Here is a 27,028-nt window from a genome sequence, read left to right as displayed (position 1 = left end):
TAGGGGATTACGATCACAGAGAAATCAACATTTGACTGGAGGATTTGTATCAGAATACCTATTGTGACAGACAGTTGTCCTGATTGGATGATTGAGACCCTGATTTTTGGAGAATGGCTAAATCCTGTGTGGGAATATTAGACTCTCAACAAGGATGGGTTGGGCAGAAGTGAGTAAGACCAGGCAGCTAAATAAATCTGGCCCATATTTGGGCAACATGCTTGTGTTTCCTCTGGCCAAGCGTACGCCCGGTTCCATGGCTGCGTGTCTGAGTCTGGTCCACATACAGCATGATCGTCAGATGCTCCTTTCACATCTGAACCAGTTTTGGCACACACACACACACACACACACACACAGAGAGAAAATCTTCCAGCTGTCAGCCAGCATGGGAGGATATTAGGCCCGAATCGACCAGGAAGTACATGGGCCGAACCCGAGGACCCAGGCATATGTTGGGTCAGAGGTTTCATTTTGCTAACTGAGCTGTAGCAGTGAGCATGCTCATGATGACAGTTAACAGTACTGGACACATTGAAAGTTTGACCTGTTGATGGCGCTAGAAGAAAAGTCTCAAATTTACAGCAGTCCATCCAACAGTTGTTAAGCTATTTCACTAAAAAACAAAAATGCCAATGTTAACTATGTAGCTTAGCTTAGCTTAGCATAAAGACTGGGGGATGTTGCGTTATGGACACTTGCACTATTGGTCTATTTCTTGGCCAGGTGCAATGATTTAGAGTCTCTAATAAGCTGCCTGGCAACCTGACAGTGATGACGAGACTTAGGCAACATCTGAGTTTTCGTAAGACAGCGAAAAAAAAGCATATTAAGCAAAATGTTGAATTATTACTTTAACTTTCCTTTCACTGAAAACTGCTGAATAACTTTTGAGATACAACAAAGAAGACAGAAAACATAAACCTCTTTGGTTGTGGTGATGAAAATGAAACCAAATATACTGACACAAATAGGACTGCTGCTGCAGCATTGCGGTCTAATCGCATTTTCTTAAACAAGGTCAAAGTGAAACTCATCACGTCTGACCAGGGTCATAACTCAGGACTCACTCTGAGCAGAATTTCAGTCCTAAATCCCTCCATCTACACTGGACGGAGGACCACAGTAACAACTCCTTCAAGTCACTGGTTTGTAACTTGGCAAACGCATTGAGCTCCTCTTCCCTCAAGCTGCCGGGCAGACTAGCAGCTGCTTTGCATCTCCCTGCATCTTGGAGATGAAAAGTCACATATTTTCTCAGCACGCTGGCATGGCTAGACCACATTACAGCACACACTGAGGCATCTGCAGCCTTGCACGCTGTACTGTAACGTCTCCCCACTGCTGGAAACGCAGTGGAAGAAGCTTTATTCTTTGCAGCTCCACCCTCGCAGACTGGACTAACTGCTGTTCAGCAGATTACACAATGTGTCTGTTTGACTCAAATGTTGAGTAAAGTTTAGACTCTGAAGTTCATCTCTGTTAAGTATGAGAAAGGACAAAAAGCTACACATTTTCAAATATTTACAATACATCACATTTCTGAGGAGGAATGGCTTTCTCACATGAATATCTACAGCTTCTTGTTAAAATACTCAAGCTGGGTTCGATTTGAAGCAAGAGTGCATTAAACTTTTATTCTTAAACTTCTGTTCGGAAGGACAGAGTGTTCTAATGCAAGCACTGTAGTAGAAAATTGTTCTGGTGTGTGGACTTAACCACAGACTGTGAGTGGAGCTATTCATTTCAGAAGGGAAAAAACAAGGCTTCTAATTGAATACTATGCTATATTGTGGAATTTCATCCTGGCTTTTAGACACACAAGAAAAAAAAAAGAGAAAAAACTCCAAACAGTATGGATGGAAAAAGAGCATAAAACTTCTTACAAGGCAGTTAATGGTTTCCATCTCTTAATGCTGTGGTTAGTTTCCATTGCTTATTAATGCACAACTCTGGATCACCATCCAATCCTCTCATTGCCGCCCTGGGGGGATGACTGTGTAAAACCCACACCTGCTCTGCATTGACCATCCTGGGCGCATAGAGGTAATTAACCACAGAGTGAGAGTATAGCCAGTGCATGGGGGGTGGAGGTTGTCCAGCAGACCAACAAAGCCCAGACACAGTCAAGGAACTGTGGAGGGGGGAAAAAAGAATATCCAGTCTAGACACCTTTTTTCTTCCAAAACGTACCTGAAAGTCAAAACTCATTTCAACCCAACCCCCCTCTCTTCCTTGGAGAAGGATTCCAGAGTTGTTGGTTCAGTCTCTGCGTGGTCATGTCTGACTAAGTCTGGACTCCAGCAGGGTGAGTCGGGGCCAAACCCCCCCCCCCCCCCCAGTTGCTTGAGCAGTCATCCAAAGTTTTAACAGGCTGTCATTCCACTGATGAAATCCACTGTACAGTTTTCACACCTTCTAAGCCTTTAATGATGGTGTTGGATTTGTTCCCTTTCTGCAAATGGAACATATGCTCACAGTGACATCTGCAGGATTAGTCCAGATTATGAAAACTTGAGATACAAATTGCATGAGGTCATTAAATTGGATAATGCAATGTGTGCCTTGTTGATACCAGGATTGTATTTAAGAGACATGGAAAATATGTACTTACACTGAATCTGATTTTATCCCTGTAGCCATTGATAGGCTTACATTTTCTTTTAAAGGCAGACTTGCACTTTTTAAAGGAAAGGCTATATTTAAAGGATAGATGCACATTTTTTCAAGTTTATCTTAAGAAAATACTGCTCTTATGTACACTAAAACAGTTTTTGGTCACCATAAGATGTAGAGAACACCATTCCAGACTCAAATTAGTTGAGTATTTTCCAAAGTAAGTCTTTTTTGAGTGAAATTCCCTCTTTGTGTTTTCACATGCTTCCTCGCAGGAACAGTAAGTAACACAAAGACTGATGGTTACACTAAAAACCTCTTTACCTAGGAAGATGTCCACTTAGGATATCTAACTCTCCCTCTGCAGAAAATAGACGAAGGGAATATTTACACCAAAGAAAAAAACTGTTTCACTGTTAATATGTGCATGTCAGCATCATTTTAAGACAGACTTGGGGAGGAAAAGGTGAACTTATCCTTTAATCTTTCATTCGTGACGGTGGAAGTGTCTGCTTTTGGTTTGATCGCGTTTTTATGTTCGTAATATTTGTATATTCCGTTGTTTGTTGCCATGTGTGCATTTCTGTGGTCTATATGATGTGTGTAAAGCATGATTGCAAACCAAACATCTAAATTTGGGATGATAACAAAGTTAAAGTGGATTTCTCTCGCACTTTTCTGTAGGCATGTACAGTGAAAACCACTTTCACTTCTTCCTCCTGTGATTTACTAACTTGTGATCACTGACATGCGTTTGTGGACTAATGTAAACACATATGATTTACTGCCTCGCATCTGGCAGAGTTTTTAACTTTCTTTAAGAGAAAAAAATAGACTCCAAGGCTGAATATTAGCTGTGGAGGTGGACTTTTTCGCAGGATATGATGATATAACGACTCCGGTTTCTTTTTTAAAGCTTTAAAAAAAAGTCGCTTGGCTAAATAATGTGGTCGTCTATTGGAGAGACGGCGCTCCCACTGTTGGCTGGTAGTGGCTTCAAGTTGAGCAGTTGTGTGTCCCGCAGCCGAACCATTGGTGCGTAATGGTGCACGACTGGACGGCAGATGTTTCACCACCGGGACACTCTGTCTCTGCACACTTTATCTGAACCCTTCCGACTTTTTTTCTCCCCTCAGCGTAGGCGTGCGTTAACTTGCTCTACTGCTCTTTTTAAAAGTTATCGGAGGAAGGAAAAGTAGAAGAAGGAGGAGGAGGAGGAAAAAAAAATTGCGCTACCTCTTCAAACCGTCCCGGTTTTTACCGGGGGAGTTGTCGTCATCAGCACCCCAGATACCCCCCCACACCACCCCCACCCCTTAGCTCCCTAAATGGATGGGGCAGTCTTGGTCTATGTAGTTCAGCACAGGCCAAAAGATTGGAAACAACTAGTGAATATCCGTCAGTTTGGCGTCTAGAGGGGAAACGCTCAGAAATGCCCGGTTGCCTCGCTGGAGCTCAACTCTGAGGACTTTTCTCCTGCATTTGTGCTTTTTTTTCAGGAGGAAGGACTCTGCTCAAAGTTTACAAAAGACAGGAAAACTCAGCGCTGAAGTGGCAGCTCTCACACTGTAGCCCTCGCTATGGATTGTATGTATTTATTGATGTGCTTTTCTCTCAGTCATATATTTTTGGAACATATTTTCGCAGCAGAAACACATGGTGAGTTATCCATTTTTTCCCTTTTTTTTGCTGCGCTTTTGTACTGTACATAGAAATACACTCTAAAATCTGAATGTGGTTGAATAATGCTAAAAACTGATGGCCTATTTTCTATTGATAGGTCTTCATACAAAAGTCTGACAGCCTTACTGTTCTGGATGAACAAAGTCAATACAATAAGTTGAACTGCTGAATATCCCTGAATGTCCACAGTATTCTTGACATATATACCTCTGTTTCAAAAAGAGAACATTCCTTCTGAGATACTTTTACATGCTTTACATAATCTGAAATAAAGTTTAGTTCTCTTCTATATAGTACATTTCTCTTTTGGCAGTCAGCTTTCTTTGCTTTAGAGTATTTTATCATAGGAACTTGCTTGCCATAGGTCTGTGAATGTGATTCTCACTTGACACTGTCTGTCCCATCAGAAAAACTCTCTGGAAAGTTAAGTGAATATGGTCTTATCGTGCCATTCAGCACAGACTCCCATGGCCGGTACATTTCTCACGTGGTCTCTTCTGCTGGAAGTGGAAGTAAAGGTGGTGGTGGTGGCTGCTGCTGCTGCTGCCGCCTCAGACTCTGGCAGCAAAAGAAGGGTGGCCCGCGATGCCCCCGAGATGCCCTCGGTCACCTCCTCCACGACTCAGCACTTGTTTTTCAATGTCACCGTGTTTGGGAAAGAACTGCACCTCCGCCTGAGGGCCAACAGGAGGCTGGTGGCACCGGGGGCTTTTGTGGAATGGCAGGAGGACTTTGAGGAAAAGGCCAAGGAACGCATCCATGGGGACTGTGTTTTCACTGGGGATGTGAGTGACATGCCGGAGGCCTCGGTGGCTATCAGCAATTGTGACGGGCTGGTAAGTCATCAATGCACATAAGATGTAGCAGGAGGAAAGAAGCTTTTCCATCTTTGGCACAGTGTCATAATGTGGGATGTTAAGAGTTGCTTGGCATGTATTTATTCATATTCATTTGCATGATTTATCCATATTCCGATTTTTGCCCCTATCTTCTACATTTATCACATCCATATATAAGACACAAGGAAAGTCTGAAATCCATCTTGTGAGAACTGAAATTCAACATTGTGTAGGCTTGTGTGATGTCTCTTAGTTTGTAGTTTTGTCCTTTGCTGGGAGGCTGCTGTCACATTTGTTACCATGGATTCTAAATGTGACAGTTTTTACTGCATTTAAAAAAGTATCAAAGCTTCCACAGAGACCTCTCAAACCACTCTTGCAGCATAATTTCTATGCTGTCCATCTGTATGCTCAGTGTCTTCCAAACACTCATATTTTTGCCAACAAACAAAGACGTTCATCTACTCACCAGCAAGCACATGTGGCACTTTGAGTGCCAGGTCCCTGATCTTTTATTGGCCAGGAGTTCATCAGGTAGCCAGTGAATGGGAAAGAAAAAAGTGGGTATGACTGATGAAAGAGCAGGGGGCAAACGTTCAAACAACTCGCAAGCTTGAAAGGTTGTGCATGAGAACTGACACAGGAGCAGTAGAGTTGGGAAACTGAAGACAAATCCACCATTGAATTTTGTAAGTGAATCTGAATCCTTTCATATTTCCAGTAGCAAAGCTCCCTTTTGCAACAAGCTATCAACACAACATTGATATCACTTTATATGGTGCTCATGGAGAGCAACATTAGCATGAATTTGAATTCACGTCCAAGGCCACCTGATAAATGTAAGTCATATTCACTTTTTTTTTTGTCTCTGCCCTTGAGAAAAATATCTGGCTATTTAGCTGCTAACTGCACCACTATGCTATATCAGCTGGTTGCTAACTTTGTCTCCCATTACTGATGAGCTGCTGTTAGGTGCTAGGCAGGTAGTTGGTGCATCAGAGCTTTTCACCTGTAAACAGCTATAGCTATGTATGAAAGCAACACACACAGAGAGAGAGAGGGAGAGCTAAAACTGAAGAAGAACTGTTAATTCTTTGTGGATTCATCACCATGAGCGACCTCTCTCACATTTCAGATGGTAATTTTATACATTACTAATATTAAAATATTGGTTAGAGCAGCTTTAATGTATTACCTTTAATTGACTACAACCATAGCTAGACTGTAAACTACTGTCAGTGACATTCAGTTGGTGAAAGCAACAACCAGCCACGGCTTAAAATCATGAGCCTGCTGCATTATCATTTTGTACATTGTTCTTCTAGAGGTAAAAAATTAGATTTGGGACTTGCTTTTCCCTGGAGCATAGTGAATTGTAGGATTTCTCCAACCTTGAATCTGATCTGATCTGAAATCGACTGTCAAAACACAGCCCTGTGAAGCAGTATTAGCTAAAATGTGAGTGTTTGGAATATATGAGTATATGAATGGACAGTGGATAGATGACAGTGGACAGTGGTTTGAGATGTTTCTATAAATATTTACCTCTTTATGATGCAGTAAAATCAAACCTACTTTTGAATCCAATGAAACTGACTTGAATCCAGGATGATGTTTGGCTCCATCCTTAGCGAAGAAACTAAATAAAACATTTTTATATCTTAAAGCTTCTTTCAAGCCCACAGGAGTTGAATATTTGATACTAAAGAGACAATTTTTAGGTGGAATATTGCTTTGAAATGTACATCCTTATGGCTTGGCATGTTTGGCTAAAATAAGGTCAAAATAAAATGACCACAGTTCCAGCAGACTCATCCAGGGCATGTGCGTCCTCCCTCACTACCACCGATCTGTTCATCTCTCTGCTCTTACACAGTCATTTGGTGTCATCATGGCCTTTAAAAAACTGTCGTGTTGTGATAGAGGAGAGCAATGGGAGGTGAGCTGAGCCCCTAATGGATGTTTGCAGTCGAGCAAATTAGAGTGAATTTTCAGATAGGCATGTGACAATTGAATTGGCAGGTTGGCCAAAGTGCAGCCACTCCATAACTTTTCTGTGTCAGCTCTCTGAACTGTTCTGACAGAAATAACGTGTGGAATGAGAGTGGAGATAACCTCTTGACCCAGCAGCTTTTGAAACTCTCCAAATGGGACAGAAACACACACACACACACACACACACACACACACTCTTTCAGTTATGAATCTTTTTCCAAATTCACACATACTGACACTGACAAGTAAGAAAATGTAAGTTGTTGGTTCAAAATTATATTTAGCAGCATTTAACACTTATTCATTCCTTTTTTTTGGCAAAAATTTGCTCAAGCCCATAATTTCTTCTCTCTGTTTCTTGACGGGTTTGTTAGGATGGTCAAGTTTCTTATATTGCACCAGCACAACACAAAGAAATGATGCATGTCTCGCAAAAGATGTACTGTTCCTCATTATCACTACATTTAAGCATATTTTCATAGGTTTTCTTGATGAACACAGCAAAACCGGCTGAAGCCGAGAAACGGCAAAGGTAGATGTAAGTAATTACATTCCTCTCAGTGTCATCAGTGAGCAGTGTGTGGACAATGCCATGCTGGGCTCCCTTGCAAAATAACTGTGCGTGCAGTGACTCAAGGCCTAAAGTAATGCACTGGCCTTTTGTAGTATAAAACTGTATTCACTATAATTAGCAATATTGGTTTTGAAATGATGAGTATGGAGTAGAGAAATCAGTGAGTTATTGTTACAGTCATACAGAAAATCTTTTGTTGCAACTAGCTCATGTTCTCTAACATAGTGTTGACATGTTGTGAGACCTTTACGTGTTCATTTAAAGAATGAGAAGAAGAAGAAACTAGAGAGAATGAGATACTGACAGCAACCAGTCGTGTTTGGTTTGTTCAGATCTGTGGTGAAATAATGGAAATAAAGACAGCACTGATGAAATGAGACAGGGGTCAATGATCAGTCACACCATCTGAAAGCAGGCAACTAATTAATTTTGTCACCACAGCCTCCTTTAGAGTGCAAATCCCAGGGAAAGCCAGAAGGCTTGTCCTTCAGTGTTAATTTGGCATACTGGAAGTGTAGAACCAGAAGTCTGAGATCCATCTTTATATACTTGTAGACGAAGCTTGTGTGTGCTCTTCCTCTGTGCTCTTCCTCTTACTTCCCCATATGGTGCTCATTGTCTTGTGGCTTTTATGTTAGATACTTAATGTTTGACAGACAAAAGTTTCAACAATTTTCTAGGTGAAATTGCTGATAATGAGGGTCATGTATTATGTAGTGTTACTTGGACATTGTGTCTCAAAAGAGCCAGATACTGCTGCTGACCTATTCAAATGTCAGATTTGATAGCTGTGAGCATGACGGCAAACACTATGTTCTTCTCTATTCACTGTGATGGTGGCAGAAGTCTCACAGATATAGATAGAAGATACCACTCAGTGCACATGGGAAACATTTTTTGGTGATTTTGTGATCTTTTAAAGGCCCCAGTCAGAATCTTCATCAAAGTCAAAATAAACATAGACATGTCTGTGCATGCAGGGGTGTTTGGGGAGCATTTAAAGGTGTGCAGACAGCTCACAGGCAAATTATTTAGTCTGAAGTGTCTGCTTGATGTGGAAGGACACGGAGGAGATCATGCCTGATGAAAGGACTGAGTTTGAAAGGAGGAAAACCTGAATCATGTGATGAGGTTGCTGCATGCGGGCCAAATCTATGTAATGCACTATACTGTGTGTCTTTACTACCATCTTCAAAAGTATGTTTGATGGGGTCCCTCATAGAGAACAGAAACATTCTGTTCTGGACGATTGTAGCAGATGTATATCACAGATAATTTTAGTTTTTTTAAATTCCCATGGCACATGCTCTCTTGGAAACAAAGTACCAACTCTAACCATGCTGTTTTTCATTAATTTTTTCACTTTGATCAGAGTAAATTTCCATGATAAGCTTTGCTATCAGTGTGTCCTCTGCAGAGGAGCCGCTCCCACAGAGATGATTCCCAAATAGCTAGGCATGACATCACCAGTAACAGATTACGTTAACTTGGTCTTCTGCCATGTGCCCAGAGGCGCAAGATTTATGGCATTCCAAGCTCATGACAGATAAGGCATGCATAGTAAAGCTGCAAATTAATCTGATATTAATATATATATACATATTCCGGCCTCACAGCACCACCAGACTCTCAAGGAAAGTTAATGCAAAACAACTTGGTGTTCTAAAACAAATCTACACTTTCAGTTTCATTTTAATACAGTTAATGTCTGATTGACTAACTTGTCAGCGTCTGCCATATCTTCCTCTCTGGCTGTAACCCCTGCTAGATGGCAACAGCTGTGCATGCTCCAGAAGAGCATGAGCTATTGTTGCAGAGCGATGAGTGATGGCTATGATTATACCGGAGCTGCTCATGTGTCGGGAATTAGTGCAGATGATGGGCTTATTGGAAACACGAGTGCCAGATAACCGCAGTCGGAAGAGCACTATTTCTGTGTGCACTGGTTAAATGGAGAGAGAGCCACCTAGCAACAGTCAGCAGTCAGTCAGCTTACTGTTTTTTTGGGGGTAGGGGGAGTTGGGGGAGGGCAGTTTTCCATCCATTGGAGATGGAAAATGCTTGCATAAATTGTTCTATTCATGAATGTTTGCAGGAATTCTGTACAGGGCTGGTCCCAGTCCAGTATTCCAGTATCCTCTGGTGTTCCAGCACCCTGCTGGCACGAAGGTAAAGTCACTAAATTAAGAGCTCCATCAGTGGAAGCCTGACATCTCAGCCAATAACGTGATTTATTTCCTCTCAGTCTTATACTTACAGTTACAGTTACAGTATGTCTGATTCATTCAAACACACACACTGTGATACAGGACATGCATACCTGCAAGCACACACAGAACACAGTCTTGTTCCACTATCCCTGCGGGGACACTCGGGGGCCCTAACCATAACCATCACAACTAAATACTTAACCCTAACTCTTTATCCCTAACCTAAAACTAATTTAACCTCAACCATTAGAGCCCATTCTTCTCCTCTGTCTCTACCCTTGGGGACCTTAAAAGTTGAGGTCCCCACATGGACACAAGTCCCCGTGGGTAAGTGTGCATTCCAGATAATGTCCCCACTTTGACATAAAAACAAGCCCCCTACACACACAACAACAACAACAACAACACACACAGATACCACTGAATGTCACAGTGATATTGAGAAACATACCTATACAAAGCACATAAATTAGAATTTAACTGAATTTGAAACTGACAGCACACATGTCAGGTATTGGATAATAACATGTCTCTATATGCTAATGCTACTGCTTCTACGCCTGCCTGTAATTATCTTTTTAAGCAATAGTAGCTTATGTACAAAAACAATTAACTGTTAGTAGCCTCAAAATCTTTTACTTCAATTAAGTGCTCTACTAATTTTTTTTTTTCCCACTTTGATATCAGTCCCATGCAGATGAGTGCCGGTGATTAGAATCCTAATTTTCTCTTCATAATCCTCATCTTGATCACCAGCTATGCATGCCCTTTGTGGTCCAGCACAGTGAGATGTGAAAGCTGATAAAAAAGGAATCAAGTCGTAATCCCCTGCTCCCACAACCTGTCTCATACGATTATTTCAAACCCGCCATTCTGCTGAGTCCAGCACTACTCAGCCACGATTTACTTCCCGGCTTATTGATCTTCCTGCTTGTGCCACAAAAGCTTTTACCTAACATCACCAATATGTTGGATGCTGCCAGTGTTTTATACATGAATACTGCATCAGAATCACATCTCGTTTCTTCCATTCCTGGAATAAACCACGTGACCTCACAAAAATTGTGCGAAAGAGTGCATACCTTGATCTCAGTCGTTAACAGTGGATTACCTTTTTTACTCTCTCTCTCTCTGTCTCTTGTTTGTGGATCAACAAAGAGTGTGCTTGGGACCTAAATTACATGTTTCTAAACAATCTGCCACAAATTACAAGTTAAGCTCCTGGAATAACAGATGAACTTTGATTTCCTTGCACGTCTTAGTTCAAGCATCTGTGGCCCATTCCATTTTTAGATTGTTTTTGTCCGTCATGTACCTTAAGGGATCAGATCAGATTACCTCAGTAGATGATGTAAAAAGACCGCTGTGACTGCACATCAGCCAAGAATTAGATCATAAAACAGTTCTACTTGTAATAAACATCAGAGAGTCTTATCTAGTATCTTTAAAAGAAACTAAAATGACTAAGAATAGGGTTATAATAAAGAGGCTAGATTACTGGATGTCTAGGTTTTGTTATACTACTAATGTTATGGAAAATATGACAACAAATTATGGTGTAATTTATTATTTACTCACTTATTGTTGTTTTACTTTTTTTGAAACTTCATCCCTCTATGACTTTTTAAACCAAACTTACATCCTTGTCTGTAACTATATCCATGCAGCAGATCTTTAAACTAGACAAATTTCCAGCCAGTGAGGTGATTTTACCAGCGCTCATCTCATTTGTTCCCTGCCTTTATGTTTATGCTGCACTGAGCAGGTGACACTCCAACTGCTAGGCAGAGCAGAGAGAAGTCTCCCTGAGATTACATACAGTAAATATCCACCTTCAAAGTTGCTCTTACCACTGTGTGGAATTTAGTGCACTGGTGAGCTTAAGGGTTTGCTATATTTGCCTCTCTTTTTTTTTGTTCAGTGTCAGTGGTACTGCTGGATGCCTTGCTGCTTGGCTTCAGAGCGTTTTTTAGTGTGGAGGCAGGAGAACCTCAGGCCGGTACAACTGTTATCATCCACTGAGTGCTGTGGTGCTCATAATGATCCGATTTGTATGCGCACTCACATGACATGGATCACTTAACCCCTCTTGACATCAGTGAAAGTGAGTGAGTGAGAGATAAGAAAAACTATTTTAAAAAGCTATTTAAAAAAAAAAACCCTCACAATTTGTTTTGTCTTTTGAGGGCTGGTGAGAATGTGTTATTTGCACATGTAAACTGGTGACACTGAATACTGCCAAGCGAAGCTTGATTTTCAGCTATAGATGAAATACATGATCATTTTCAGGTCTTCATCACTAAATTTGAATCAAATTTTTAAGGCGATGAAGCCATTAATAATACAAGAATCAACATATAACTTTTGACAAAGTTTATGCCCCCCCTGCCTCTGACTTGCCTAGCCCAGACTTCACCATGCAGTGTGTACATATGTTTACATTTGGTTCCTCTGTAGGCCCTTCCAGATGCTGCTGCTCTCTCCCCTCACAGCCCCGGCTTCACTTTCCACCCACTGCTGAAATAAGAGACCACAGAGGAAGTATTCTAGCATGTCTTACTTGGCATTTCCTGGTTAGGGGCTGGACAGATTCTTTCACTCCTCTTTGCCCTTACTGTCACATGTCCACCCTTAAGTTCACGGCCCCCGTGTTGTCAGTCCTGAGCAACAGCAAGCTGAGGATTTTGAAATGTTTTTTTTTTTTTTTTTTTAGGCACAGTGTTCTCTTTGCTGCACTGTATTTAGATTTCTTTTTGCAGCTGTAAATACACACATTCTTGCCAAAATCTTGTTGGTGTGCCGTCTTCATGAGTATAATGATAGGCTGGATAGTTTTTTTTTTTTTCTCAGGAAGGAGTAGGAATATGAGTGCAAATGTCATTTGCAGTGTGCTGTGTACTCAGACAGCACAGTTTGTGCTCATTAAGCTTAACAGAAATGCGTCAACTGCTTTTGATTCTCTCAGGCCACATTAGGTTATGTGCTCTTAACTAATTTAACTTACATGCTAATCAACTACCACATCCGGATCCACCTTTGTAGCCTTTATTGGACACAGCTCATTGTAGTGTGACAGGAAACATGATGACACAATGTTCCTTGGATGGATTTGAGAAAATGATGTTGCATTGTTGCACCATTTGTCCACCAAGATGCCCAATAACAAAATTTTTTAAACAAAAATATCCAAACTAAAAAACATGAAAGCACATGGCCTTTCTTTGTGTCTGCGTGGGAGAGGTTAAGTGGTGTGTATGTGAAATGTCTGTCCATGTGTTGGCCCAGTGATAGATTGGTGTCCTGTTGGAGGCGTATCCTGCCCCATTCCTAGTGTGGGGCCAGTAATAGTCTCTGTTCTCCCGTGAGGCAGTAAAGAATAAGCAGGGGGCACATACAGCAAGGAATGGCAGTAGAGGCTTTCTACAAGGCTAATATTGCATACACGTAAAGGCTATAATTGTGACCTGAAATGAATGTTTAACAAGAACGCTGCTTTGCTTGCACACTGCTTCAGTGATACAGTATGTTGTATTAAGTCAGCCATAGATTGTGTTGGACTTTTACTCCCCACACTTTCACTTACATAAGCAATTATGTAACTTTGAGGGAAAAGTTTTATGTGCAACAATGTACAGTTAAAACTTTTTATGGCCACTTGGGGGCAGCAGTTATGGAATAGCATTATCATCAATTTTAAGTCGTGTTTGTGTCCACCCTGTTAAAGTAAGTCAAATATTACATATATCAAATATATACACTCTATTTTAGCTCTGAATTTAGTCTCTACCAACTCCTGAGGGAAATATCTGACTCTGACTCTGACGCTACTAAATTCTCCACTGTGTTCACCTGCTAGTCTCTAACTTTGTCTGTCTGCTGTTTGGTGATGTGATGTGCACAGTGGGTTTTCAGAGCTTTTTTACTACAGATGCTATGGCCAAATATAATGCTAAGACAGTGGTTAGAGTGAACCAAAACTGTAAAGTTAAGTTGCTGTCAGGATTAGCTGAAACTAGCTAAAAAGCTCCATAAAGCCAAGAGGAGCTGCAGTTGATAACTCTCTTCACCACTATGGATAACAGTATATGTCATTTGATATATTGTTATATCAAAATTATCAATTTGGGGTGCTTTAGTGTTTTTCTGGGGTGTGACAGTGTGCACTGACCAAAGACTACAAATGATTAACATTGCTTGAGAATTTCCTACTGAACTTAACTGATGTTGTGTTGAGGTAAATGACCAACACATGGGCCACAAATATATATGGCAGACATTTGGTCATAGGTAACAATGTTTGCAGATATGCAGAGAGAAAAAGAAAAAAGTGAGAAAAAATGCCAAAAATGTGTGTGAGGTTATTTGGAACCAGAATGGCCTTCACATAGTTAAATTTGTCAAACACAGGAATTCCACTTAACTTAATAACTTGATTACACTATAATAATGGCATCAGTGAGACTGCTCACCAAAGAAGGAATGCAAACAATATGTTAGCTTTGCACACAAAGCTCTTTACATTAAGGACTTCACAGAACATTTTAAAAACATTTTTAGTTTAATCATAACCTCTGTCACTCTCTCACACCAAATTTAGACTAATCTGTAATACCCTTAACTGCACTCTTCATAGATGCTTATATTGTGATGTTTTGCATTATAAGAGTGAACCACATTCTACAGTCCATCTAAATATTTACCCTCACTCACATTAATTACACAGGAAAGAGGTCTGAAACAGAGGATGTTTACTCTATAGAAATCAGTGTGTGCAAATGTGTGTAAATGGATGCAGGGGGAACAGTTGATGCTCAGTATCATTGATCTGTTTGGACCAGATTTCAGTGTGTGCTGTCCTTTCAAACCACATGCTATTATGGTGACATTTTAGCAAATTGTGGCATATTTTCATGTTGATGGTGAAACGCAATTGCACAATATTTCTTGTGCGGCTACAGCTGAATTATTGTAGCTACTGGCAAATCGGCAGTTAATGTTAGCTTGTAATTGTTGTAGCACAAGGAAAGAACAAAGTCTTTTTTTCATAGCTGATACTGACATTCAATAATCAATCCACCAAGAAGTAGACATGAACATTCTTTCTAATCAGTGCTGCTAAAAGAAATGTTGGGTTTTGAAAAAGGGGTGTGATAGAAAGGTCAATACACCCACCCAACTGGGCACAAACTCATTGTGCAACTAATAATATCCCCCCGGCCATATACTTATCTTTGTACAAAAGCAGCAAGATGAAGGCTGCTCTCTGTGGGTACTTGAAAGGGATCCTGAGAGGTATCAGAGAGTGCTAATTGAAGTAGAGCACAGCAGTCAGTTTGAAGGAAAGAAAGTGCATCAGAAAGTAAATTGTAAAACTTCAGTGCAGGCTTTGGATTTGCTGAACATCAGTGATTGAAATCAGAGCTTGTAAGAGGATCCAACAGAGGAGTTTTCTCTGAATTCACAAAAAAACCCATAAAGCAGATGGAAACGTGCGGCTGAATTCAGACATTGCTGGTCATCATCTCGTTCAGGGTGAAATCACGGTGACACTCAATAAATTTTGGTGAGCGGCTTGAATGGGCCCCAAATTGTGCCTACCTGCGTCATTCCCCATATCCAGCCCTTCTCTAAATCCTCCAAATTGATCAGGCACACTATAATTACTGGCTCCAGTGGAATTACTGTCCTTTTGAAGGAAGAGGGGTGCACTAATTTGAGACCCTCTTTTTCCAGGCAGGTCTGATCCGCACTGATAATGGGGAGTTTTTCATCGAGCCCCTAGAGAAGGGCCAACAGGACGTGGAAGTGAAGGGGCGTGTCCACGTGGTCTACCGCAGGTCGGCCATCAAGCGGGAGACGGGCCAGCGGAGGGAGGACCTCCACAACGAAGGTAGGAGAGGAGAGGGAGTGTGACGTCAGTGGAAACAAAAAGCACTGTGTGGGTTTCTGCCTGTGTGTGTTTTGACTGTGTCTGAGTACATGTGTGTGTAAGTGCATATGTGTAAGTGCACTGGAGGTTCCTCATAATAAGGACTCAAATACTGGAGTTTTGATACTAATACTAAAGTATAAATACATCTAATTATGATATATACTGTATATAAATATATTACCTTTTGACTCCCTGGGCTTTGTTTTATTTCATGTTTTATTTTGAAATTACCTCCCTTATTGTATCCATTCTGGTTCTGCTTCCTGTCCTCGTGTGTTTTTCCCTCCAGTTTTTGACACCCTCACCTGTTCCCACTTCCCCAATCAGCCCTGCAGTCACCTGGTCTCTCCCCACCTGCACCTCATTCCATAATCAACCTAGACTATATATACAAGCGTCTTCCCTTTGTTTCTTTGTCAGTTTGTATGTTCTGTTTCCTGAGTTGCCTCACTCCTCTGCTTTTGGGTTTTTTCCTGTGAGTTTTCCTTGTACCCCTGATTCCTGCTCATGTTTTTCACCTCCCAGTGCTTCTGCCGTCTTACTCATCTGCTTGTAAGCATGCTCTTTGTGTTCGTTTATTAACATGCCTTCATTTCTACCTTGATGTGTGTCTGCATATAGCGAACCCACAGAGAATTATCACTGATTTTGCAGTCTCCTCAGAAATCTGGTGTTTTATTACCCCCTCCAAATTCCCACTGTACATTACCTGCCCAGCACCAATGATATGGCAGACAAGCACAGTTGGTGACTAGCTTGTGAAAACAGTGGAACAGTTGGTGGAGATCAAACAAGAACCAAATGTAGAATGAATATTGGATGTACATTCATCAGATGGCCAGAAATATGACTCTAGGTGAATGCTAATGTTGGTCTGTGGGTGCTAGCTGTGGAAATAGAAAACTATTTGTAAATACAACTTCAGAAGGTGATGGTACCATATGTTGTGAAGTTGCTCACATCACTGTACCATCACTTATCTGTATATAGCCCTGTTTATTCCCTTATTTATCTGTATATATCACCCTGCTATGTACAGTATATTCTATTGTACATATACATCCTAGCCTATAATATAATTTCTTTTGCACATATGGTTGGATGCCTAACTGCATTTTGTTGTTGTAGTATTTGTGCTTTGCACAATGACAATGAAGTTGAATCTGATCTAATCTAAACTGCTGATTTCCATACTGAACTGAACTTAATGGTAATAAGTGTTTAGAAAAATGCAGCCAAATATCTAGAGACTACACCAGTCACTTCAGCGTTTGGTGCGTTCCTTTAACTCTGCAGCTTTTTATACCCCATCACTACTCTACGTATATTTACTATGCTTAGCAGCTGGAGCAGTGTTCACTAAACCACCTGGTGAAGTGAGGAATGCTGAGCTCCAGTGGTAGTACTTGGGAAAGGGGGGGGGGGGGGTCAAAATAAACCAACTCCATCATGAATTCCTTTTCTATTCCTTCCCTTCTACAACAATAGCCTGAGCATCTGGTGGAAGATTTTCACTATGCTCTCTAATTCACTCCACTTCCCCCTGTCTGTAACTGTAAAACTGATGTGCGGGTTGTATTATTACTCCACAGGCCTCTTGCTCACACGAGCCGAGTTACAATTTTAATCAAGTCACTCATTCACTTTTTCCAAGCCTCCTTTTTATTTCACCACCCTTGTGAAATCCATTACGTTCATTTTTCTCTTTACAGCAGGCTACGTTCTTCTATAAAGTGATGCAGCTGTCTGATGTTGGATCTACATCTAGCTGCTGAAGGGCTTTGAATATTTCTGCCATATTTACCTTTTATGTGACTGTTTCTGTAACGCACAAAATAACAATATAACTTCTGTCAACCGCTCGCTCTAGTAGTTACAGAGCACTGCAGTTATTCTTTATTTTCATTTCTTCGCTTCTGAAAACACCTTGTCCAATGGATTTTCTGGTATGCATAAGATAATCTGTCATGACCCCATTTGTGTCTGGCAGGCTTGAATCAAAACCATCTCAAATGTGAAATTAAGTGCTGTCCTTTTACAAAGGATTGGAATAATGCGTAGCTTCGAGCAACATGCCAGGCTTTTATGATGCGTGAATGTTTAAGCAAGGCAATTTCTGCCTGTCATATTCACTACACATCCTACAGTTACATGTGAGAGCCTTATTAACGCCATTAAAAAGATCAGGAGTGGGTTTTTTGTTGTTTATTGTTTAGATGAGAAGACATCATACATGTGTAATAGATTTCAATGAGATCGGGTTAAAGGATGATGCATGTTTTCTATTTTCTAATGGACTTCTGCTGAAAATTGGCCTGTGTCTCATAATTGTCTGTTACTTTGTATATTTTTAGGCAGATCCAGATGCAGAATAAACATTTTTAAAGCATTAGCATTGTACAGTGTTGGCAGAGTGCTTTCTATTCATTGCCCCTGTAGTCTTTATCTCACATGATAACAATTCAATTTTCAGTTTATCAAGTCTGTGTTCCAGACGTGTGGATCACTGCATGTCACCATTTTCTCCATCTGATATTATATCTAACCTTGCAAGATTTCATCTCACACTTTGTGTCATGGCCTGAATCTGTAAGATCCAAATTCACACTATTTATATCCATACAAAGCTGTAAGTATACGCCATACTGGCCCTACATGTCACACATACCAAAAACCACTGAAGTGCTTTATGATGTGAATGAGTGTTGTGACCCAGCTGGGATTCATTCTCTGAATGCATGTATAGTTTGGCAGAAGGTGGAGCAGAGAGGAAATACACCTCTGACTCTCTGGGCTGACTATTTATGAGTCTGAGGGGAGTATTTTGACTGGAGATCGAGTGGCTTAGAAAATATAGAATCCACAGCCCTGCCAGGAATCCCGAAGGATTCCCAGTGCTCATCCTGAGATTCAAAGACAGAAGTTTGTTTTATGTCCAGTTTGACACTGACGCACAGTATATCACTTCACAGAAGCTGAAATAAGAGAAGGAATATCAGACATACATCAGATTCCCACAGTCTGCTCACTGACTTGTTTATGTGCTGGCTGTGTTTTGGCAGTGGCAGATTTCGGGATCGCAGACCTCCCCGCTGCTCTGGATCTCGTTGAGCGTAAACTGTCTGAGTCTGAGCGCAAGAGGAGGCACGCAAAGAAAGACGACTACAACATCGAGGTGCTGCTGGCTGTGGACGACTCGGTGGTGCGCTTCCATGGCAAGGAGCATGTGCAGAATTACGTTCTCACCCTCATGAATATAGTAAGTCTATATGGTTCTTGCCGAATATACTCATCTGATTTCCACCAACTGCTTGCTTGTTAATGCAAACATGAAGTATCTAAGGCTGTGCATAATAATTACTATAAAAATCTACTATAAAATGTTATAAATTTGTATTTGAAATATTTATAAATTGTGAAAATACCCATCACAGCTTCTAAAGTCAAAGGTAATGTCTTGAAATGACCACCAGTCCAAAACAAAAGAGATTTATATAACAGCAGCAATCAACTAATTGACTTACAATTGCAGTCAAAGACATATCCTTACTTGACATGAAGCTGCTGCTGAGTTTGGCTGTCTTTTCTGTTTTTGTTTACCTGCTGAGATATTTTTGCCTCCTTGTCCTCTCTGACATCAGACCTTGCCACACTTCACCCCAGACCCCCACTTTCTCTAGCTGTTTATGGATTACCAATGAGATGGGGTGGGCTCATTCATTACGGGTTCCACCAGCTCCTACCACCCTAATCTGCTTACTGGGCCCAAATCCCCCAAGTCAGATTTTCACAGGGTGCTGGTTTCACTCTGTAACAGTTACCATTTGGACCCGGCATGGTGGTCTGATTAGCTGCACTAGACCAATTAGAAAGTTGACTCGGAGCCATGCAGGGCAGTCATGGAAACCAGAGGCAGAAGACTGCTCACAGTGCTAAGATCTGCTTATATGGAATGATGTATTTATTTAATTAGGATGATATATTCACATTGTGTCCTCAAACATGTCAGTTCGGTGTCTAGGGCTCTCTGATAAGCACTTAGGAGTATTTCTGATCACTTGCAGATTTTGAGATGAAATGGACTGAGCTATGAAGTGAAATCTAGCAAAGTTCTTCAAGTAACATCCATATAGCCTCCTTCATGCTGAGTAAAATTTGATGAGAGAAACGTGCAGCTTCCAGTAAGAAAGGCACAGTTTAAACAATTGAGGGTCAAAACTCTTTAGTTCCATTCGTAAGCCACAAGCTTGCTGTGTCTGAAAGAGCTCTGCCCACTCAAATCCCTCTGAATCCCTGCTCCGTGGCTGCAGAATGTGTAGTACCACCTGGAGAAACTCTCCCTGAGGGATTGATTACTGAACATCCTGCCTGTGCGAAGCCAAGGTGACTGCTGAGGTGCCTGTCGCACAATGGCCGTGTTGTTTGAGCCCGGACCAGGTTTTGTCCGCGTCAATGTGATGCTGTACACAAGCCAGTGACACCTAGCGCCTGTAGCCCACAGCTACTTCTCTCATTTTCAGTCACAACAGTCCAATTCCAGCCTTCTGTGCGCTCCTCCTGGCTTTGTAATTATCCCTATATACACCGGGTTGGCCCATCCCTCAGCAGGACTCACCAAAAAGGTTTTTAAAGGGTCAGTGCACAGGCCTGAGTCCTGTCAGAAAAAATATGCGACTTCTGTGTTTACATCATCATGGAACTTTTATGATGCTCTTTTTTGTAATGCTGTCCTCATTTTTTAACTGCTTCTCCTTTGCAGGTCCAACATGTATATAGGTCAGTATAGAGCAGTCAAGGAATTCGAGTTTGTAACAAATCTGGGAGAATTTGGGGTCACTCGAGCATTTATTGACCTGAATAGGCTTCTGTGAATGGAATATTTGCTTAAATGCCTTGGGTGTAACCCTGCGTCCCAAAGCAAATTTGGTCCAAAGCCAACATTGCCTTCCTTCAGTGATGGAGCTTTTGTTCTGCACAGTCAATAATTTTTACCCAGCGAAACCTAACTGACACTCACTTGAAGCTGTTTCAGCAAAGGAGTAGCACTCTGTTATTTTGCTTGCCATATCTAAACATTCTGGACATTTCAGCCTGTGTAAAGGACAGATACTGAAAAATGACATTTTGAAATTTGACAACATCAGTTTGTTCTTAATGGAAAAGTCACCTAAAACTGAATTCAGATGCTCAATCTTTTGCTACATCAGTGTCTGCTAAATCAAGAAAACAAAGAGCAGAGACTTGATGACATGAAAAAAAAAGAAACTTGCACCGCATAGTTCAAACTTGAGTGTTTCCAACCATGTGTTTATACATCATCTTGGCCATATCAATGGCTGGATGTCCCTGTAGCCCTGAAGGTATGCAGGCTAATATTGGTGTCTCTTGTGTCAAAAATGTTCTTTTCCTGAGGCACAGAAATACTTGTAGGATTTCTTTGCATATGCTTTCATCATTAGCCGCTGGAGAGGTTGAAGCTTGTGGACAGAATTAATGACACAGCTGCTCAGCAACTCTGATGTTTGATGTTGAGCAACATTGAACTTCACCTCAGGGCTCTTGGGGATTGTCCAGCAACACAAATTAATCAATGACCTTTGGCAGATCAGTGGTGCATGTTATTGCCAGGCTGAGAGGTGATCAACAGAAAACTGATACTAACAAAAGCATCAACAGTTTAATCTTACGCTGATACCGTTAAATATAGAGAGTTCATTTTTTGTAACTATTTGCAGCTTGTAATACGAGCTTCAAAAAGTTTGTGAAAAAAGGACAGTGGGAAAAACGGTTTCAGTTATGGTGTTTATTTTTGTGTTGCAACATGCATTTAACGGTTCATGTTAGAACATGTTATGACACGTTAGTACGAGAACATACAGGTGCATTGAGATCAAAATCCCTGCATATGCTTTTTCAGCTATGTACTTTTTCCACTAACATTTTGAAGTCCCCTCGTATGAGTAAGTAGCCTTTATTTCCACTGTCCCTTTCAAATACACATACAATAAAAAATGTTTTACAAGGAACATACTTCAAATAAAAACTTATCCAGGTTATTGCTCATATAATTTGAGCAATAACCTGGATAAATACCAGACTGAAAATTATCTTAAAATGTGGCATTGACTAAAATTGATCGAGTTGTGGTAGTCAAGGTAGAGATAAAAGCCAGCTCTGGGTATTAGCTACATTGATTTGATATTGACAATATTTCTGATTTATAGAAGTCAAGTCAGTTTTTATTTATATAGTGCAATTCACAACAGATTTTATCTTGAGGCACTGTACATAGAGCAGATCTAGACCGTATTCTTTATCTTGTAGGAACTGGAAATGGGACAAGATTCTTCAAGGAATAGCAAGATTTTTTAGTAAATACTTTTATTTGCTATCTTGCTGAAAGTTAAATGAGAAGATATACCACTCTCATGACTGCATGCTAAATATGAAGCTACAGCCGACAGGTGATTGACTTGTGTTAGCATAACCACTGGAGGCTAGCAGTAACAGCTAGCTGATCACCAGGGGAGTTAAGAAATATCTCTCCATAAAGCTGCAAACTGTTAAATTTTTTTGTTTGACCAAATTGAAAATTTAATTTAAACCACATTTAAACAAACGTGTACGAGAGTGGTATACACATGACAGTGCGTCCATCTTCTCATCTCACGATTTACATGAAAGCAAATGCAAGATTTTTTTCACTCCATTAATGTTGTGATTGAAGGTTAGATACAAGAGTTGTGCCTAATAGCAGGAGTGCCTCATGGCTATTAAGACTTTGAGGTTTATTTGAAACATACAGCAGGGTATCCTCGGCATAACACCCATGACCATGGGGAAGCATATACTGAATAGAAGTGAACCAAGTTTTGAGCCCTGTGGGACTCCACGCAAAATGAGGAAATGAAAAATACAATTGCTAGCAGCCAACTGTGGTGAACTAAATAGTTTTAACTGGGTTGGAAGTAGCAGAAATAGTTAAGCTGATGCTCATTTTCAATAAAACCTAATGAAGGGAATAAAATGTGCAAATGATGATAAACAATACAAAGATTGCATAAAATTATTTTCTAAGCTTGTAACATAACATGCCAAGTTAAATATGAGTTTGTCACACGCAGTGTCTACCCAAATGCCTTAAGGTTCCAGCTGCAAAACACATGTTTCCTCTCAGTAACAAGTTCAGAAGTCACATGGAGATATGTGAGGGTGCTTTGTGAGGCTAAATGACTATGTTTACTAGTTGAGAGTCGCCCAGTTTGTTTGGCGTGCTGTTAATTACAATCCATAACTCACATGTCCCAACTAAACGACTCACTGATTTATGGAAAAAGAAATATTCACCCAGTATTTTCCTCTGAACTTCACCGCCAGAAAGTTACAGGAAAGCAGTTGATTGTCTTTATGATGCCAACATGTATCAGTTATTTGGTGAAAATGAAACACGCTCAAGTGGAAACTGGACTTTTGTATTTTTCTGGGTCAGGCTATGCTGCCATTGCATAACCAGGCTGGTTGCACTGGATGGTTGCCAATGTTTTAACAACATATTTCAGCATTATTCCAAGCTTATAAAGCTTGGAAAAAAAAAAAAAAACCTCCCCCATGGCCTGCTGCTCAGATGCTGCACCTCCAGGAATAAAATCTGAGGAAGCAGTGACATTCAAGTGCGATGAAGTATTTTTGTGCTGATCCCTATCAGAGCAGTTTAAAACAAATGCTTGCTACTTGCTTCAGCAGATTTTAGATAAAGCAGATTGATTTCAAGAGAGGTGTGATTTAATTGAAACTGTGTTACTGATAAGGACTTCATATATCACAGCAGCACAAGTGACTACACCATTTATCTTCTCTTTAAAGCTGCAAGCAAGTGAAAACACTGATCCCCAAACAGCATGGGTAAAGCTGTATCTACATGTGTAAACTTCAATTTCTTCTCCCCTGTGCCTTTGATTACCCTCTGTGAAGAAAGTCACATACTGTATGTGGGTGCATGAGCTCAGAAAACCATCCAGTGTCATTGTGACAACCAAACATCACTTTTTAAAACTTTTAATGTCATATCATTTGCATAGTTAGGGAAATCATGTTTCAGTTCTTCTCAGTACCTACTAGTAAATGGTCTTTATTACTTAGTACTGTATTCCTTGGAAACTCCAGAAGTTAGAAATGAACCCAAAGACCTCTACTGCTGTTTTGTAATGGTCAGATGAAAGTCCTACCTACACTAAGTGGAGTTTTTTTTTGACTTGAGCTGAAGCACTGCATTTTTCCCATTCTTCCCATGGACTTTGGCAGCAGTTTGTTTGTATTAATTCTTTGCCATATGGACAGCCGTGTGCCCGATTGTGTCACTGGCCTGTACGTGTTCTGCAGGCTCAATATTGTTAGACATTCTCAGTCACTTTCATCAAATGTGTTCAGTTTTGTTCCGTTCGTCCTTCATATTACTGATGGATGCTGTTTATTTTCTTTCAGGTTGATGAAATCTACCACGATGAGTCTTTGGGAACCAACATCAACATCGTCCTTGTTCGCATGATAATGGTCGGGTACCGACAGGTGAGCTGTGTCGCACTTTATTTTTATTTTCTACATGTCTACTGTCCACAGAAAGTGAATTGTATTTTAAAAGGACTGAGTCCATCATCATAACTGAATATAAAGATAATAGAACACCACACACACAGTCAACCAATGAAAAAGATGTCTTGATGTTTCCAGTCTCTGTGCTAAGTTAAGTGCTAAGTGCTAAGAAAATCTTGGTTTCTCTCTGAAATATGTTGCAGCGCTAAGCGGCATAACAGAATCAAAGGGTGTATCTGTGGTTGGTTAAATTATGACACGAAAAATAAAAAGAGAGTTCACATTTTCAGCTAGTTTGCAGGGCCCACGGGCTGGTGAGGGGCCCTTAGCAGCGTGTGCTTTAATTTCGCCTCAAGCAGACTCTGTACTGCACTCACTTTGATTGACAGGTGCAATTTTGGAAGTGCCACTGTGAAAAATTGACAGCATCAAAGATGATGCTAAAGGAAAAAATCTTAACACATTTAATCTCTGCATGAAAGAGCTGTTAGAAGACCTTAGAGGGGAGAAACTGAGAGGTGCATAATAAATTCCAGTGATTATTGATAAGCCCCTCTGTGCTGCATATTGTACATTAGCTCAGTCAGCAGGGACTGAGATTCTGCTTATGTAACACATCTACAATGCAAAGCACAAACGTACTGAAATAGTCCTATCTGGATTTTATTACCATAATTAAACATGCTGAAGGAGATGGTGTGTGTTTCAATAACCCACATTACAAAAGAACCATCAAGGGACAATTTGTTTTCTTTTTCTTAATGTGATCTTGGTTCATCTACTGAGCATGTAAACGAATTCATCTACATGTAGTATTATCTTACTGGTGATCGTAGTCAAAACATCTACAGTATTTACTGTGCTGTATGTATGAATTACTTTGTATTTCCCTTGTCATGTTGCTGCTTAATATCACCTTGGTTGTTAGCATTCTGCAAAATATGTAGTAATAAGGTACAAATATACAAAATATTCTGTATATGGGGACAGACAGCAGGAGCTAATTTGCTGGACTCGTATGTCCACCTTTTCCTTGAGTGCCTTTTAATCCCCATATGTGACTGATGCTGCCTGGAGACTGGGCATTCTGTATTTGGTTTCTCCTGTCTGTTTGCCAAAGCAGAGAAATTGTGTGTACACAGCACCAATTAGATAAGCTCAAACTAATCAAGTGTGTCACCAGCCCTGCTTACAGCACTCACTGGTAGAAGAAAGACAAATGTTTTGCCAGTTCCTCTGGCAGATCTCATCCCTCCTCACATACTGTGTGCGAGCCATGATGTTGCTATCACTGCATTTCATCCTCCACTGAGGTTTGCTGTTGAATTTGATGGGTTTTTTGGAACACAAAACAGTTTTTTTTTTCCATTTCCACTTAGTATTTGTGATGCTATATCTAACATAACAGTCAAACGATTGTTAGCAATTGTAATTCAATGGTGACTCTCAATGCCAGTTTGAGAAAGCGCATTTGCAGGATGTGCAATTCAAACTAATGGTGCTGCCTGTTAGCTGCATCATAAAATCCATCAGCACCCCAGCCTATAAAGAAAGGGGAGTTCAAAACCCTCATGATTTCCAAACCATTAATGATTTTATAATGATTTGAAATAATCAGGTGATGTCCAAGTAAAATGCATGTAATGAAACTTAGAAGGGCACATAAAGCTTACAAACTTCCTTCATAACAAATTTCATGTATACTGACTACCTTCCTAAGCGCTCAGTAAAACAACTATTAGCTGAAAGGATGCCATGAGTTTTTATAACAATGAGTGTGGTCTTTAATTACAGGATTAGAGGCTTAGGTCAGTTTGACAAATAAAGTGAAAGTAATCTCTATTATTGGCTCTGTAACTTTGCCAGGAAGTCAATTTAAAAGTTATCTCCTATCATTACTGTCAGAGCGAGAGAACATGTACACACCTGAAATGAAGGTGTTATGGTGAGAAGTCTCCTGTTTTCACTTTTGGAAGAGAGACACTCCTCCCCCCCCCCCCCCGCCATCTCAGAGGGAACTGACTACTGTCCTTGTGTTCCTCCAGTCTATAAGCCTGATAGAACGTGGCAACCCATCCCGCAGCCTGGAGCAGGTGTGCCGATGGGCCAACACGCAGCAGCGCCGCGACCCCGACCACGCCGAGTACCACGACCACGCCATCTTCCTCACAAGGCAAGATTTTGGTCCCGCAGGTATGCAAGGTACTGTATTTTTCTCGATCGAGGCCTGTGCAGACTGAGTGCTGATATCTGCTTCCATTCACAAAGGGGTTGGCTTCAAGTCTCGCCCAGGTAAGGTCCATGGAAACTTAAAAGTGGAGGCTGCAGCTGAGGTCATGAACCCAATTCTGCTATCTGCGATCTCACAGGAAAATAATTATGTAGTAGCTTTCCAAAACCTTGCTGACTTGACATTGACGCCACCCTGGATATGAAAAATTGAGATTGATATTGCTGAAGAAGGTTTTTGGCATGTAGAGAAAAAACAGAAATGTTTGATAGATTGTCATTTATTTGTGTGTGTGTATTGTTTTTTTAGTGTATTGAGTTTCTTCACTCATATTTAATCAGTAGATGACTCACAATCCTA

At 40.7% G+C, this 27,028-nt stretch overlaps 1 protein-coding gene across 1 annotated transcript in view; it reads left to right on the top strand.

Annotated features, from left to right (window-relative positions):
- Nucleotides 1–3,761: 3,761 nt before the first annotated feature.
- Nucleotides 3,762–27,028, top strand: part of LOC108899049 (A disintegrin and metalloproteinase with thrombospondin motifs 3) — a 43,184-nt gene continuing 19,917 nt past the window's right edge. Inside the window, 7 exon segments of the mRNA XM_018699312.2 lie at nucleotides 3,762–4,275; nucleotides 4,707–4,815; nucleotides 4,817–5,135; nucleotides 15,651–15,807; nucleotides 18,912–19,108; nucleotides 24,331–24,414; nucleotides 26,484–26,640. Coding sequence (XP_018554828.1) covers nucleotides 4,197–4,275; nucleotides 4,707–4,815; nucleotides 4,817–5,135; nucleotides 15,651–15,807; nucleotides 18,912–19,108; nucleotides 24,331–24,414; nucleotides 26,484–26,640 — 1,102 coding nt within the window. The 5' untranslated portion in view covers nucleotides 3,762–4,196.

The sequence above is a fragment of the Lates calcarifer genome, linkage group LG23 (genome assembly GCF_001640805.2).
Source record: "Lates calcarifer isolate ASB-BC8 linkage group LG23, TLL_Latcal_v3, whole genome shotgun sequence".
Classification (NCBI taxonomy): Eukaryota; Metazoa; Chordata; class Actinopteri; family Centropomidae; genus Lates; species Lates calcarifer.
This window is presented reverse-complemented; position numbering and strand designations above follow the sequence as displayed.